The sequence below is a fragment of the Haliaeetus albicilla genome, chromosome 5, assembly GCF_947461875.1.
Source record: "Haliaeetus albicilla chromosome 5, bHalAlb1.1, whole genome shotgun sequence".
Lineage (NCBI taxonomy): Eukaryota > Metazoa > Chordata > Aves > Accipitriformes > Accipitridae > Haliaeetus > Haliaeetus albicilla.
In genome coordinates, this window is record NC_091487.1 from 30,670,039 (window position 1) to 30,686,316 (window position 16,278).

The following is a 16,278-nucleotide window of genomic DNA, read 5'->3' on the forward strand; positions in this document are numbered from 1 at the left end:
CAGCCTAGGCTTTAGTTTAACTTTCCATTCCTGCAGGCAGGGCACCTACCTCTTAGGCACTGCAACATTCAACACAGCAATACCATGTCCCTTTTTGCATCTAACCTACAGCAGCTAGAAAGACAGATGCTCTTATTAGTGGAGAAGAATAGAGAAAGTAGAAGAGTGGCATTAGGTGTCTACTATTTTTTGAAACGCCTCACGTAAATAATGGAAACTTAATTTAGAAAACAAATAGTGCCATCTCCTTTCCTACTTCCTCTACCACCAGTATTCTTGTTTAGCAAACACTTAAGAACATGCTTAAATCACCACCTCTTTCCAAGAATGAAGCTGCATGCCATTTAGGCACAAAGTTCTGAACTTGTTGCAGAGAAACCTTAAACGTCAGCACAGTTTCCTTTAAAAGCTCAGGGGGAAAAAAGGAAAAAAAAAAAAAAAAAAAAGGAGGGGGAAAAAAAATCAGTTCTAGCCCCAGTGCAGCCATTTTGAAACACCACGAGCTCTCTGCCATTGCCTCCCGTCTAGTCAACAAACCCAGCAAAACAGTTGCATGTTTTGCATTTGTTTTGTTTCATGCAAAGGAGGGCGGACACATGCATACCTGTGTAATCTGGGCAAGAGATGAGACTACTGGAAGCAGAGCAAAGAAAACACACAGCCTGTTCCCACAGCAGCAGTAGCTGCACAGTCATAACCATGACAGCTGAGGAACCAGGCCAAGAAATGTTTGCTGTAAATACATTCTCACTATGCTGTTAGGCTTTTTTTTTTTTTTGCCTTTTTTTTAATCCTCAAAGACAGTTAAAATACATTTACTGCAAATGCTTCCAGTTCAGCAGTAAGTTGTCGGCTAATGTTTTTGTTTTCTTTTGGCTTTCCTAACACTTCTTTCTATGATTGTCAATTCCTTTCAGAGACTATAATCCCTTTTCGTATCAGCTGCTAACATGAGCCAATAAAGCAACAGGGATCCATATAGATCCTGCTTCCTTCATTAAGGGAAGAAAGGCAACAGAACAGGTTTTGTAGCTGCAGCCAGAAGCGAAAAGAAAGAATCAAGCTCATAATTGTTCAATCATACCCATCCCAAAACATACAGGAGCACTCAAGTCAAAGGGTTATGGCAGGAATACTCTAACTCCATAAGGAGTTAAGCTGACAGGCAGAGGGATGGAAGGAAGGAGCTTTCTGTCATCTCCCACACTTTTGGCTGCTACATCTCTGAATCTATGTTTAGTTTCTAATCTGCAGGAAGTACAATCATTTCCTTTAAATACGTACATACTGACTCGGACCGGTTGAGGCGGTTCTCTCTAGACAGACAGGACCTTTCAAGGTGATTATTAGCATTTAAGCAAATCAGTGACGATTATAAGAATTCCTGTAAGAGGCTTTTCTAAACTTCAACATCACGACTAACGTATGATGTAGAAGTTAGTGTCAAGATTTCCATTGATTTCAGTGGGCTCTGGATGAGAAGAAATTAGTTTATTTGTCCTTTTGTCTTAGCAAAATAAATGTAACAAAAAATCAGTATAAGCATTTTTTAAAACAAATTCTTTTATAAGGTATGAGTGGGTCATCTGTTTATCTTGCCCCTGAAACAGTTTCCTGAATTTCAGCAATAAAATGAGGGATGCTAATTGACCCTCCTTGCTTTAAGTAAAAGCTTATTAAAGATTTAAGAAAAAAAAAATCTCACAAGCATTCAGTTATTGTTTACTGCCTGCCAGCTGTAGACATAGTCTTAGTAGCATATCAAAGTGCAGTCTTAGCACTACAAAGTTTGTACACTATTTATTATTACGTGTTGTTCCTCTTTTCAAAATATCTCAATAGCAGATTCTGAGCTTTCTAAATAGAACAAATACGTAATACCAATGATCTTATGTGTACGGATGAAATGTCTGGGTCTTTTAATTTTTGTACTTTGGATCACAAAAAGAAAAATAGAAAAGCATCCCAACTCCCTGAAGATGGAACTGCTCTTAGTATTCTGAAGAACCCTGATGTCTCAACTTTCTTTTTTTTTTCCAGACTGGAAAGTAGCAGACTTTAGCATGAACTAGCAACCTCTATGCCCACCTTAGGCTAAGATAACTCAAAACAGAAAAATAGAACAGAAGAAATATTTTTGTAATTGCTGAAATGCTGGCAAATTTTTCACTGTAGTGACACCTGGTGAGACTACTGTATTTTAGAATTATGCACTGCAAAGTATAAACACATCTTTGTAGTTTATAATATAAGCACAGCTTTGTTTAGCTCTATGAAACGTAAACTGTAAATATCCTGCTACAGACTATCTGCCTCAATTCCTCAATTACTTACAGACTGGATAAATACATGAATACTGTGAAATACAAGTCAATTTTGATATTAGCAAAAATTCTCAAATGGAAGATGTTGCCAAAACACAAAACATAGAAAGAGGAAAACAATATTAATATGCATTTAGCACATACACTTTAGCTACATCTACTCTGTTGATAAACAGACAAGTGTACACAGACTCTTAAATGTGTATTAAAAGGCAAAAAGATTATAAAAGTTTGGAAAAAAAAAATACTAAGAGCTATTCATGTTTCTGACCATCTTTGCTACAATTTCCCATTGCAGCATCTCACTCTTTTCCAGTCTTGAAAATTTACTGCCATAATGCGAGTTAAATGCCTTCAATGGTAATCTCTTGATAGAGCGCCCTTCCTAAACCAAAAAGCGTTAAAAATAAAATCTACACTCAAAAAAAAAAAATCTTCTGGCTTCACTGCAGTGCTTTTTCTTCACTTGCTCTTTACATTTACAATAAGAATAATTTTCATCATTGACTCACTATTACTATTCTGGGGATCCTTTCAATGCATTCAAAATATAGCTGAAAAAAAATCAGAGCCATCAACTTGTTATTGTCGTCTTCCTCCTGACCCAATACGTGTCATTCTCTGCTAAATCCCATTTCACTGCTCCCTCTCATCCACCAATACACTCTCTCACTAATTTTATACTGATGAGACACAGTTTTTTGCCCACATTAATAATAAGTTCACCTTTGAGCAAGCCCCCTATGACATTTACCATGTAAGTAATGAAACACAGCAAAACTGGAACTACACCAATTTGCTTAAGCGATGGATCCAAAGGATAAGAAGTTTTTGCTACCCTTAAAATCCAAGGCTTGCACCTATTCTCCTAAGACAGTGTGAAAGAGTATGAAGGTAAATCCAGGAGGGGAAAGTAACCCCTCAGATAGTACCACTGGGAATGCCAAGTGATGTATTACCACCATCCCAGGTATGCAGTGGCTCCAGCCTAGGCTTTAGTTTAACTTTCCATTCCTGCAGGCAGGGCACCTACCTCCTAGGCACTGCAACATTCAACAGCAATACCCATGTCCCTTTTTGCATCTAACCTACAGCAGCTAGAAAGACAGATGCTCTTATTAGTGGAGAAGAATAGAGAAAGTAGAAGAGTGGCATTAGGTGTCTACCGTAGTCTGTATTTTGAAATTTTTCATGTAAATAAGTACCACCAGTATTCCTGTTAGCAAACACTTAAAAACATGCTAGCCTTCAAATCTGTGTCTCCAGAGTCCATTCCTGAACTCATTCCTGAATGCCTTTCTTCAACCTTTCTTCTAAAGAATTTGGACATAAAAGATATATTCTACATGTGTAACTTATTTTAAGCTGTCTTTTGCTGCGATTTTTTAATTTTTCTTTGTCCAATTTATACTGTAAAATACTCAAGGCCAACACTGATAGCGGGATTAAAAAAAAAAAAAAAAAAAGTCAGTCTATGGTTCTCCATGCACTACAGAGGAGGGCCAGATGCCTTAGACTGAGTTTCATGAAGGTCTGCATCCTAGGCAGTAAGCTACTAAAGCTAAAGCAAAAAATTGCCATAAGTCTCCAGCACAACCTTCTTTATGGCATTGCTACTCAATTCTAAGATGCCTGAGAGCACATCAATGCACACAAGCCTAGAATCACCATTTTTAAACCTCTCCTAGATCAAGGTACTTCTATCAAAACAAGAGGTATGACAGGAAAAAAAAAATTATTTAATAGTTCATAATAGGGATGCTCATTCAAGAGATAAGGCTTATTCGAGTTCTCTGCCTACAGGGATCTGATCAGCACCTCTAAAGTCTAAAAAGACTAGCCAAATGACTGGAAATGCTAGTGAGGAAAGGATGCTCTCAGTCATTACGTTGAAACTTGCTCATTTGATTGCAAGACTTAATTGTATATTAATTTGAGCAAGAGAGATGAGCTAGCATGACTGTCTAGCTTGGTGATAAGGGCACTCATACTAGAGAGACACATGCATTTCTGTTTAGGTTTTGACTGAGTGCTCTAAGCAGTGATCTATGAAAAGTAGAACCATTCTCTCTGACCTATAGGCTTTAATGGAGTTATATACCAACAGTCAAATAGGCCAATTTTAGAACTAATCCCAGGTTCACAGAACTATTTAGGTTTGAAGGGGCCTCAGGAGGTTATCTGTCTGGTCCATCTTGTTGCTCAAAGCATGACCAACTTAGAGCAGGTTACTCAGCGAGTCTTGCCCAGCTGAGTTCTGAATATTTTCCAAAAGAGAGATCCTAGAATCTCTCTGGGCAACCTGTTCTGATGTATGATTGCTTTCACTGTAAACAAACAAACCAACTGACCTGGTTTCAGCTGGGATAGAGTTAATTGTCTTCCTAGTAGCTGGTACAGTGCTATGTTTTGGATTCAGTATGAGAAGAATGTTGATAACACACTGAAGTTTTCAGTTGTTGCTCAGTAGTGTTTAGTCTAAAGTCAAGGATTTTTCAGCTTCTCAAGCCCAGCCAGCGAGAAAGCTGGAGGGGCACAAGGAGTTTGGCACAGGACACAGCCAGGGCACCTGACCCAAACTGGCCAACGGTGTATTCCATACCATGGGACGTCCCATCTAGTTTAGGAACTGGGAGCAGTGGGGGCGGGGAAGCGCCGCCTAGGGACTAACTGGGTGTGGATCAGCGGGTGGTGAGCAATTGCATTGTGCATCATTTGTACACTCCAATCCTTTTATTATTGCTGTTGTCATTTTATTAGTGTTATCATTATCATTATTAGTTTCTTCTTCTCTGTTCTATTAAACCGTTCTTATCTCAACCCACAAGTTTTACTTCTTTTCCCAATTTTCTCCCCCATCCCACTGGGTGGGGAGGGAGTGAGTGAGCGGCTGCGTGGTGCTTAGTTGCTGGCTGGGGTTAAACCACGACACCAACCAACCAATACTCCCCACCCCCTCACATTTCTTATTACTGCAACTTGCATTCATTACCTCTTGTGCTATCACTGCACATCCAGGAGGCATCTACCTTCATCTTCTCTGTACGTATCCATCAGGTAGTTCAAGACAGCAGTTCATCTCCCCTTAACCTTCTCAAAGCCAAAAAAACCCCATTTCTCTCAGTGTCTCTTCACATATTACACGTTCCATCCCCTTTATCACCTGGATGGCTCTTTGCTGGAGAATATATATGCAAGGTAGCATGTACCATCAGAAGTTAAGCAATTGTGCATATGTCTGCAAAAGACACTTAGGTTCTGATGAATACCAGTTGTGGTGAATGCCAGTGACACATTTACATTCACGTTAGGCATTCTTAACAGATTTTATATCATTGATACACACACATACTTTGGGAACCTGAAACTCAAAATATATTGTGCTCAATAGAAAAAAATGTATAATAAATTTATTTTATAAATATGAAAAAAGTATCAAAGGAAGAAGTTTAGATTTACTTGGAAGTTGTAGATACTAGTCTTTATTTCTGTGCATCTCTTCAGAAGTGATAACTCACTTCAGTACTGAACATGGTATATAAACAGAATGAAATTTGCATGGTTCCAAAAATGTAAGGCAAAAGAGAGTATGTAGACACAAACAGAAGCTGAAGGACAACTCTTAGTAAACTACACTAATCAATCAGGCAGACAGCTTAGCATGTAGGACCTAACTACCTTACTGACAATGTTCTTGTATATTGCTTCCATATCAAATGCACATCATTCCTTCTAATTTGGAATGGTTTCCCCTAATTTCTCCATTGTTCCATTTGTAAGAAATCTATTTATACACACAGGCAAACTAGATGGTACAAAACTGTGAAAATTTATATGCTGAAGAATTTATGTGATTTAATACAGTGTGTTATAAACACACATGATAAATGACACTGGACTGATGTGTACAGACATCAGATACAGAACATTCTGCTGCGTTGAACATGCACAGTAAAACAGTCAATGGCAGCATGGTAGCTATTTTACCAGGTATAAATACCTGCTATTTGCCCTCAATACCTTATCTATTTTTCTGGTCTTCCCAAGTGTAGCATTATTGTATACCTAAAATAAACCACATCTAAAGAAAAATTGTCCCGGGATCCATATATGCAACCTCTCCAATTTAAATGGTGGAAAGGAGAATACAAACAACTACATACACACTTCTCAAACAGTAGCAACTGCACATAATAATTTACTAACTAATGTATGTCAAACAAAAATAGTGTTGAACATTTATATTCTCCTCTATAGAGATGGGCCACTTCAGGCAATGATCAAAAATCCAGAACAATATAGCCTCCATAGTCTTTGCTCTCCAAGAATTAAATACTACTACTGTTTCCAAGTTAATCTAATCCCAAAGCTTTAAAGATGATTTTCTACTGTTCCATTCACTCCACTGTTGCTTTTATGGCAGCTTTTTCACAGAGGCTCTTGAAATATCCCAGACCTCACAACCCACAGTCTGCTCAGTATTTCAAAGACAATTTATCCATCTGTCTGCATCTTCCCTACTCCCAATAACATATGATACTCTACAACTACTTATGTATGATAACTAAGCATCAGAGAATTATGCTACAAAAAAGGTTTGAGTACATATATGTATACTCACACATACACACTCTAATATATATATATACACACACACACACACACTATCACCATTACCTCTGACAAGTGCTGGTTTCGAAGCAGTTCTCTTAGTAGAGGACAGCTTCAGAAAGAAAGCAGCACACAAAATCTCCATCTCTAGCCAAACTTTCAAAATTACATACAATTGTAATAATTGCATAAACCGAGTTAAAGTTTTTTTTAAAAGACAAGACTGGATCTTCAGACTACAGCCCTATTCAACTTTGGGTTGAGCTAATAAAATCATTTTGATCATTCTTCTGCTGAATTTATGGTTTTCAACATGAATCTACAGGGGATACTGCCTGTCCTTGCTTCAAAGTGCAAGGTCCCATTTCCTTTTGCTCACGTGCAACTGCTCTGCGTTGGAAGTTTTATGAAATCTGCTTCCTGCTAATTTCCCTGTATTCTTTCCTTTCCAATTATATCCCTCCCAGTGAAACTTTGGTTTATTTTAATTTTCTTTCAATATATACCTTTTATAAAACAGAGGCACTAAAGTTGTTCTAAAAGAAGCAGCAAGAAAGAGATGGAAGAATTACAATTAGATAATAATAAGAGTGTTTTAGGAACTCATTAGAATTGAGCCACGACAGGAAATGCTTCATCATATTTCTGGGAAAATGTGTTCATCCTTATCAGGTACATCTAAGGAAACTTTAGAGCTCAGAGTACACTTAACAGCGCTGAGGCTCTACTTTATAGCCATACTATACCAAGGATGCTGCCAATGCACAAAATGTTCTTGATACTCTAGAGGAGCATGATAAGGAAGGAATACAAGAGTCTTGCTATGTAAGGTCCAACTAGCCTACAAAAACGTAGGTTAAAGTGTCATGTCAGTGTAAGAAATCCTGTTGAGGATGTTAACCAACCACAGATCCCCACCTTGAAAAGAGAGCAGATTTGGGGGCTAGTTCCAAGGGGACTGTTTGCACTTAACAGAATTGCTGACTTCTATAATCCATGTTGTGTAGGTAACGCTTGCTTCTAATAGTAATACAACTTCATCTATTGATATGACAAAGACACCAGGAGAACATTACATGCTGAAATATGCACTCATATTTTACCTGTAGTCCCATTTTTTAATTTGGGGGTTTTTTTAATAGAAAAGCTGACATGTCCGCTACATATCGAACTTTTTTTCCTTCTCTGCTGGTATTTCAACCTGGTAACACATGTAAAGTAAGATAGAGCGTTCAAGATCAGAGAAACCAACACTTACTATCCTTCATATTAAAAGTTTTACTGATTACTGCCTAAACAAGAAACCCCTCCATTCGTATTGCTGCTATAACTATAGCAGCTATTAAATTGGCAGCCAACACTGTGCCATTTCCTCTCCCCCAACCTTTTGGCAGAACAATTGCCACATTATACTCCAGGACATACAGCAGCCAGTCATGCTGCTCCTGGATCAGTTCAGAATTGTGCCTGCACCCTTCTAATTGCTCCTTTGCCACTGAACTGTCAAGATGTCCTCAGACAAAAATGAGAATGGTGCTAGAAAACTTACCATGTATGGGACAGTGGTGATGACCATTTAAAATCCTTGTTGCAAAAGCAGTTTAAACCAGCAAACAAGTTTTGCTTGCCTGTTTTGGTTGGGTTTTGGTTTTTTAAAATAATCTTTCTATTTCTAAGGTTCTTAGCTGTCTACTTGATACTTATTTCAACAGAGCTTTTCAGACACATTACTGTTCAAGTACTGGCTTTAGGTAACTCAAAAAAATTTGTATCTTTACTGTACTTAGCCTAAAGGTTAATCAGAAGTCACTCCCACAACAAATACACCAAGATGATGCATTCTGAGGTAGCTTGTTTAATCTAAACCAAGTACCATAGCACTGAGTCAAGACACACACAGAGTAAAGGAACAAGTGCTGAATGGGACTGTACAAAAGAGTAGGCAGCTTCTGAAGTGTATGTTAAGTGAAAACTGAATAGAAAAGGCTAGTGCTACAGATAACACTGGAGAACTATCAAAACTTCCCTACCTGGGCTTTAACAATATCTTCAGAGAAACGAACTATCTTTTAAAAAAACTGAAGTAAACAAAAAAATACTCTCTTCTATCTCACCTACAGGCAAGCAAGATTCAAAGGAAGTGTTAACAGAGGTGAAAGAATTTTTACATGAAGGTAACTATGGCAGGGACATGGGAAGAGTTAAAACCCAGATAAGAGGAAAAAAAAAAAAAAAATCACCCTGCAGGATGAACAGGCCTACAGTACATCTAATAATGTGAACAAAAAAGTTGCACAGTATACTAAACCGTTAACTCTATTTTGTATTATAAGGCACATTTCCTTCAAACTCTGTTTAAGGAAAATGATATGATGTGTTCCAGAAAACTGTCTTTGCTCGTGAGATATGGATTACCAGACAAACAGCAAGCACTAATTTTGGTCTTCAATGTTATTGCCTGTTATCTACCAGTCTGACACCATACAACACACAAGAACAAAGGTAGCTTGTCAGACTAGCCATGTGGCAAAAGGGAGCCTGGATTTAAAAGGTGGTGTTACATCTGAAAAGTGATGTACATCCTGGCCATATGCAAGTAGAAGTGAAGAGAGACAAAAATGAGGATGGAATCTGGACTATGCTGAAAAGCCATTCATCTGCCAAAGAAGTAAAACTAGAGAAGGACAAATATACACATATTACAAAGAGTGAGGTTACATGCAGTAAGTATATAAGAAAGCACATAATGTTTATATTTAACAAACGTATTTTCCAAAGTAAGAGTTCCAGAAATTTAATTAAGTTGCAAGTGCAAGAGAAGCATTTAAATACTCATTACAGGCACAGACCAATTATGAGTTAACAAGTTAATGAGTTAACAAGTCCCCACTAATGAATTTGGAAGCTAGGCCCTTCAATGCTTTATTGGAATATCTGAAGCATGATAAAGTCTGGAAAAGAGATTTGTTCATACGGAAAAAACCCAAACAAGCATCCACAGTTATTTACAGAGTGAACACATAGTCTTGATGATCTTAAACAAAAAAACCCTCCACCATCTAACAATAAACACCATTATAAAATACCACCAGAGTTTTTGATGCAGAAGTCTGGGAACCTCTGTGTTTTCTATGTGGTTGACTTAATTATTTTAAGAACTTAATATTTTATCAGCTTGTCTGAATGCACACAAGCTCCTTACATTATACTATAAATCTAAATTAGGGAGCTAATTTAAGTGGTTTATATGTAGCTACAGAGGTAAAGCAGCTATTTCTTAAGAACATGGTTTTAGAAAGTTAAATACAAGCAGAAGTATTTTACTCTTGCAAGCAACTTTATCCTGTCAAACAAAAGGTAATAGCTAAGATCAACCAGAACAGATAAAGAGAAAATAAGGAAAAATTTCAAAGCTCCCAACAGATCACAAAACTATTTCTAATATAAAATGGAATGACAGTATCTTTAAAAACATGATTGCACGCTGTGGTCATCTCTTGTTTAGGTGTCCAAGGCTATAACACTATTGGTTCTACAGTTAACCCCTTCCTGAGACTGACTAGTAACTATGTCAGAAGGGAGATTATAGTTTTTAAAGCAAAAGTAGCATGCGTTAGGCTGGAAAATTTACCAGTTATTTTCTAAAAACCACAGTACATGTGGTATATGTACATTAGATAGAACCTGCTGTTTCTCCGTGTGACCTGTGAGCTTCTTTCTTCGAAGGAGGAGATACAAACAACTTTTTCCAGCACAGATTTAAGACTACCCTGGTCATCATGCAGAAGCAAAATGCTTGTGGGGAGAAGAAATTTAGCTGTAAAGTCTTTGTCTTTCAGAATTCAGGTTCCACTCTCAGGGAGATCACTGATGCCCCGAGTATTAATGGACTCTGTCTCGTTCTACAGCATGATCAGCCAGCACGTTACTGCTTCATCGGTTGCTAGGGAGCAACGAGCTCATTACACGGCATCATCCACACCCTCCACAAGGATACTGGCACATGCTTCCCATCTGGGGATACTACTGATTGAAGTAATGGCAGTGGAGTGCCTGCCAGTCTTCAGTCTCCCAGGATGGAGTATGCCAATACAGCAGGTGCTAACTTTAGCTCTACCTTCGAGGTTTTAGGCTCTAGTCTTCGTGAGCCTGGCCAATGCAGTGCAACACACAAAGAGGTCAGAACAGCCCTCCACAGCTATTGGCATGGACACCCCTTACATTTAAAGGCCAGATCTAGACAAAGATGTTCTTCCTGAAATTTTGGCAGATACATGGCTTTGTTGACTAGGGCAATGACTGCCACTATTCTAATGTCTGTGTTAGAGGAGAATTCAGTAAAAATGGAAAAAGGCGGGGGGGGGGGGCGGAAATCTTCTTTTCAGTCATTAAGGGAGCACAAGATTTGGAGGCATTCACAAAAGACATATAGAAATGTAGTGATCTCCAAGCTGTATACATTAAAACGTTGGAATGGATGTCAGTTGTGAACAATCTGGGTCACTTCAAAGTCTAAACATGCAAACCAAATGCATTTTTTCAGCTGTTTGTCTCATTAGCACTTCACAGATTTATTCACAATAAGAGGAAAAAAAAAAAAATCTGTCAAGAAATAAAAAAAGCCACCCTGCTTCCATATGCCAGGAAATTTATTAACTAACAATCTATCTGCATTACACAGATATGGTATCTAATGATTTTCGTGTACCTGTCATATGTTAAATGCCATCCAAGAATTCTTAGTGCTGGTGAATTAACAAGCACATAAGGGAATACAGCGGTCAATATGCATAGACAGCTATACATTCAAATCCTTAGACAACTTCAAAATGCCTTTTGGGTTTTTTTTAACAATGACATAAAGAAACAGAGAAAGGAATGAGAAGGAAGGCAAATTGGGGTGATTCACTCATCAAATGCATGGAACAACAGCTTTACTTGAAGGGGATAGGTAAATGCAAAAAGTGTCAACTTTCCATCTTACCTGAAGTTAAAATTAAATTCTTAAGAATTTATGACCACAAAGATACAAAAATGCTCACCACTAATGAATGAAATAGTGTCATGGACACTAACATTATCACTTAAATGCGTTTTAAAATAACCGATTAGTTTGAAAGACAAATACGTACCTAAGTCCTTACCTGTCTCAACAATTTCTCAACAGCTGACATTACCATGAGCCCTCTCCACACAACAGGGGCAGTCTCTTCTATCAAGAAGCCCATAGACATGCTGAAACAACAAAGCAAAAACTTAAGCTTTCCAGCACAATACCAAATACAGCTTTAAAGAAGCTTGATTTAAATTAAAGCATATGCTCACCATGCGATTCCATAGTTCTTAAGCGGCCTCATTAGATTTTCTAAAACAGAAGGAAACAATGGGTTTTTTGAGGGCGGGGGAGAGTTGGTTTTACAGTTTGGTTTTAGATTTTTTTTTTTTTTTTAAGAAATAAGCTTACACATTTTTTTTTCCTCTTAAGAGCAGTTTTCTCTCTCTGTTAAAAGCATTTGTCTATTTTTTCTCCCTCATACCTGCAATATACGTATACATTTATCTATTCCACCCAAGAACCTGGCCTCACTTTTTCTTAGGTTACATTTTACTAATACCATTCATCTTCTGCCAGAATAACAATGCATTTGCCCATAATATAATGTCACTTTGTGCTCTTGAAACCAACCTTATCTATTTGTATGAAATCCCCATGCTGCAAGGCATAAATCCCCTATCGGACAGCCCTCTACCTTTGGAATACTTTGCTAAAAGCCGAGTCGCTGATATCAGAACAGAAATCAAAGTCCTACAACACAATGAGATTTTAATATTTTTTTTTTTTAAACTATGCTATCACTAATCTCATGAATCACAGGATGGTTCCCATTAACACACCAGTGTTTGGGGGAATTCTTCTTGTATTAAGTCTGCTTTGGAACCCCAGAGGAGAGGTACCAAATAAAGCCACCCCTAAACTACATGCTGTCAACAGGTCCGAGTAAGAAGTCCTGGATTTCTTCAGACTGGCAGGAGTCTGCAGGACATCTAAAATTCCTGTAGGAGCAAAAGATGCTTATTTGTACATTGCAGAGGTAATGTCCTTGTGATGCTCCATATTCCTATGCTTTCCAGTGTCAAGGAAAAAAAAGCGGAGGGAGAAATATTGTAATAGTTCTGCTGGCAAAGGGGCAAGCAAGCAGAAAGTAAACAACAACAAAAAAAGAGTGCATTCAAAACAAAACCTTGCAAAAGCCAAAAACTCCACTTTACAGTCTCTGCCATCTAAATCCACACTTTATCTCAAAATGGCGCACACACACACAAAACAACAACAGGAATTTTATTTGGTCTAGCCGGTTTATTTTAATAGCATGCACAGGCAAGAACCAGCAGAAAACAGAAAGAATACTTTAAGCAATAAAAAAATATATTCTAATATGTATTTTGACAGAAACTTTTGATGCACCCAAAGTAAAATATATATAAATAGTAAAATAAAAACATTAATATAATGCAGTGCATTCAAAGTTGAACTCCAAATTCAGACAAAATAACACCCAAGAGCATGCAAATTAAACAGTTAAACTCTACAGATGAAAGCTTTCAAGCAATCAAGTAAGCCAGCATTCGAGCCATGTAATTTTGTAGAAATATGGCTGAAAATAAATTAGATGTTTTGGTTTACAAATCAAAAAGAACAAAATAGGAAGCTAAATAAATCACTTGCATAACTATTGCGTTCAGAAATGAGTATGGAACTACTACTGGAAAAGAGATGGCCTTGGACTGATGCACTGCACCAGTGTAATGCAACTCTTCTCTACTTGTGCAGCTCTTTTCAGTGTTTAGTTAGGGCTTATTTTGGTGGCATTATACTGTCTAACAGCATTTCTAGGAATCACAGTCTTACTTCTCCCCCCTGCGGTAAGATAGTTTTGTTACGAAGAGGTTGATGACATCTGAGCTTCAGCCTAGAGCCATCTCTAGTCACTGCTTTGGTGTCCTTGTAAACAACATATGTACCACCACAAGTTATAATACTGTTAGAAGTCTTGAGAAAAATGACTACATATTTACCTATGAGAGGGTTTTAAAAAAAAGAAACAGGAAAAACAAGTATCTGCAACAGCATGTATCACTGCAGATTCACAGTCTGCTTCATTTTTGCCATGAAATAGTAATGATTTTAAGAAAAAAAAACAAGAGAAAACAAAAAGGTGAGGCCAATCCTTGACTGCTCAGCACATGAGGACCAGGAACTGAAAGGTAAGAAAAATGGAAAAGATGCATTTATTCTGAGGAAGTTCACCAAAATACTATGCCACTACTCGGTCCAATCCAAGTGCTCTACAGTATGTTGGTCAAACATCCAGAGGCTAACATCTCAACATCCACTACCTGCATACACAGTTTCTTCTATATAGAGCCCAGGAAGACACACTAATCTTACAGAACAGACGCACCTTCAGAGATCTCCCTCTCCACCTCAGTGGGTAAAATAGAAAAGTTGCTGTGAGTACACATACGCTGACCTAGAGAGTAGCCAAAGGGGCCTCTCTGTTGTTAAAACATGTGCGCTGTTTATTTCGCAACAGTAGAGTTGCATTTTATGAAAACTGGATCTTATTTTCTTTGGTTAACAACAAGGACTACAAACTGCTCTGAGCAGCAAGATTTAATCAAATTTATACAATGCACAACAACAATTCACAACCTGCTGTATATTCTGGCTATAATGTTCTGCATATTCTCAAAGCAATACAAAATACTGCAGAGCACCCCACTGTTCGCCTACTGCTAAAAAGCATTCTTAAGACTCTCAAATCTAAAGTGCTTCAGTGGGCTCTGGTAATCACCCTTGTCTCATCAAAAGCAACAGGCATTCCTCCTCCTTCGCCCTGGGTCTCATGAAGATTTTATAAAACATAACATGTAAAGAAGATTCAGCTTAATGAGATCTCAGTAACGTCTCTAACTTCCATTGCTTTCAGAGTACAGTTAACACTTTCTTCTCTGTTATCAGATGCCTACCATACAACTCCAAAATTCCAACACACAACAAAACAGATTTCTTAAAATCGCAACACACAGAAATACTATGCCACCTACACTAAGACATCAACAAAATATCCCTGCTTACAACTTCTCAGTAAGCTTGATGGCCCTAAATAAAAGGGTGCTGTGTTTTCTCTGAACGTACAAAATCAGACCAGTAAGATCAACAGAACACCAATGACAAGTCAATCAAATGCCTTTTCTAGTAGGATACAAGTAGGGCACTGGAGAAGGCAGGCACATGCAAATTCATGACAGCATTACAGCAGATTGCTGATTAAAAGAGTTCTAGGACTGGTCTGAAGGCTGGATTGCTACACACACAGGGAAGAACGATGTTGAAGTCATTAGTATGGATCTTCTGCATTTTGTAATTTTTTTTTTTTTTTTTAACTTTTTTCCCTCCAGAAAAATCAAGCCTTGCAGACTATCCTGGCAAGGTGAGTTACTCCATTCTTTTTCTCTAGAAAGCCTAACATAGCCCATTTAATGGTGGCCATAGGTTAGTGCAGCACAGAAAGTATGTAGAGAGCTATATATAGGGTTTTGGCTGGGAAAGGGTTCAATTTCTTCATAGTAGCTTGCATGGTGCTATGTTTTGGATTTGTGGTGAACACAGTGACAATAACACAGAGATATTTTAGTTGTTGCTGAGCGGTGCTTACCCAGAGCCAAGGCCTTTTCTGCTCCTCACCCCACCCCACCAGCGAGCAGGCTGGGGGGGCACAAGGAGTTGGGAGGGGACACAGCCGGGACAGCTGACCCCAACTGACCCAAGGGATATTCCAGACCATATGGTGTCGTGCTCAGTATATAAAACTGGGGGAAGAAGAAGGAAGGGGGGGGCCGTTCAGAGTGATGGCGTTTGTCTTCCCAAGTGACCGTTACGCGTGATGGAGCCCTGCTTTCCTGGAGATGGCTGAACATCTGCCTGCCCATGGGAAGTGGTGAATGAATTCCTTGGTTTGCTTTGCTTGCGTGTGCGGCTTTTGCTTTGCCTATTGAACTGTCTTTATCTCAGCCCATGAGTTTTCTCACTTTTACCCTTCTGATTCTCTCCCCATCCCATAGAGGGGAGTGAGTGAGCAGCTATGGTTAAACCACGAAGAGACAATTTCAATTCTTGGCTTAGTTTTCAGAAGAGGTCTACTGACTGATACATTATAGCAAGCAAAGGCTTACATTTAGTCTTATCTCATCAGGTAAGTAAAGATCATTATTCCAGGAGATTGTGATGTTACACTACACCTCCTTAGGAGGCATCATGCTGTTTAAGAAAAGCAAAGGT

At 38.3% G+C, this 16,278-nt stretch overlaps 1 protein-coding gene across 3 annotated transcripts in view; it reads right to left on the reverse strand.

Annotated features, from left to right (window-relative positions):
* The window catches only part of NUBPL (NUBP iron-sulfur cluster assembly factor, mitochondrial), a 95,789-nt gene that overhangs the window by 51,784 nt on the left and 27,727 nt on the right, over positions 1–16,278 (reverse strand). For all 3 annotated transcript variants that reach the window (XM_069784020.1, XM_069784021.1, XM_069784019.1), the window contains exons 5-6: positions 12,261–12,300; positions 12,080–12,170 (exon numbers count right to left, since the gene is read on the reverse strand). In XM_069784020.1, coding sequence (XP_069640121.1) covers positions 12,080–12,170; positions 12,261–12,300 — 131 coding nt within the window. The remainder of the gene's footprint in view (positions 1–12,079; positions 12,171–12,260; positions 12,301–16,278) is intronic.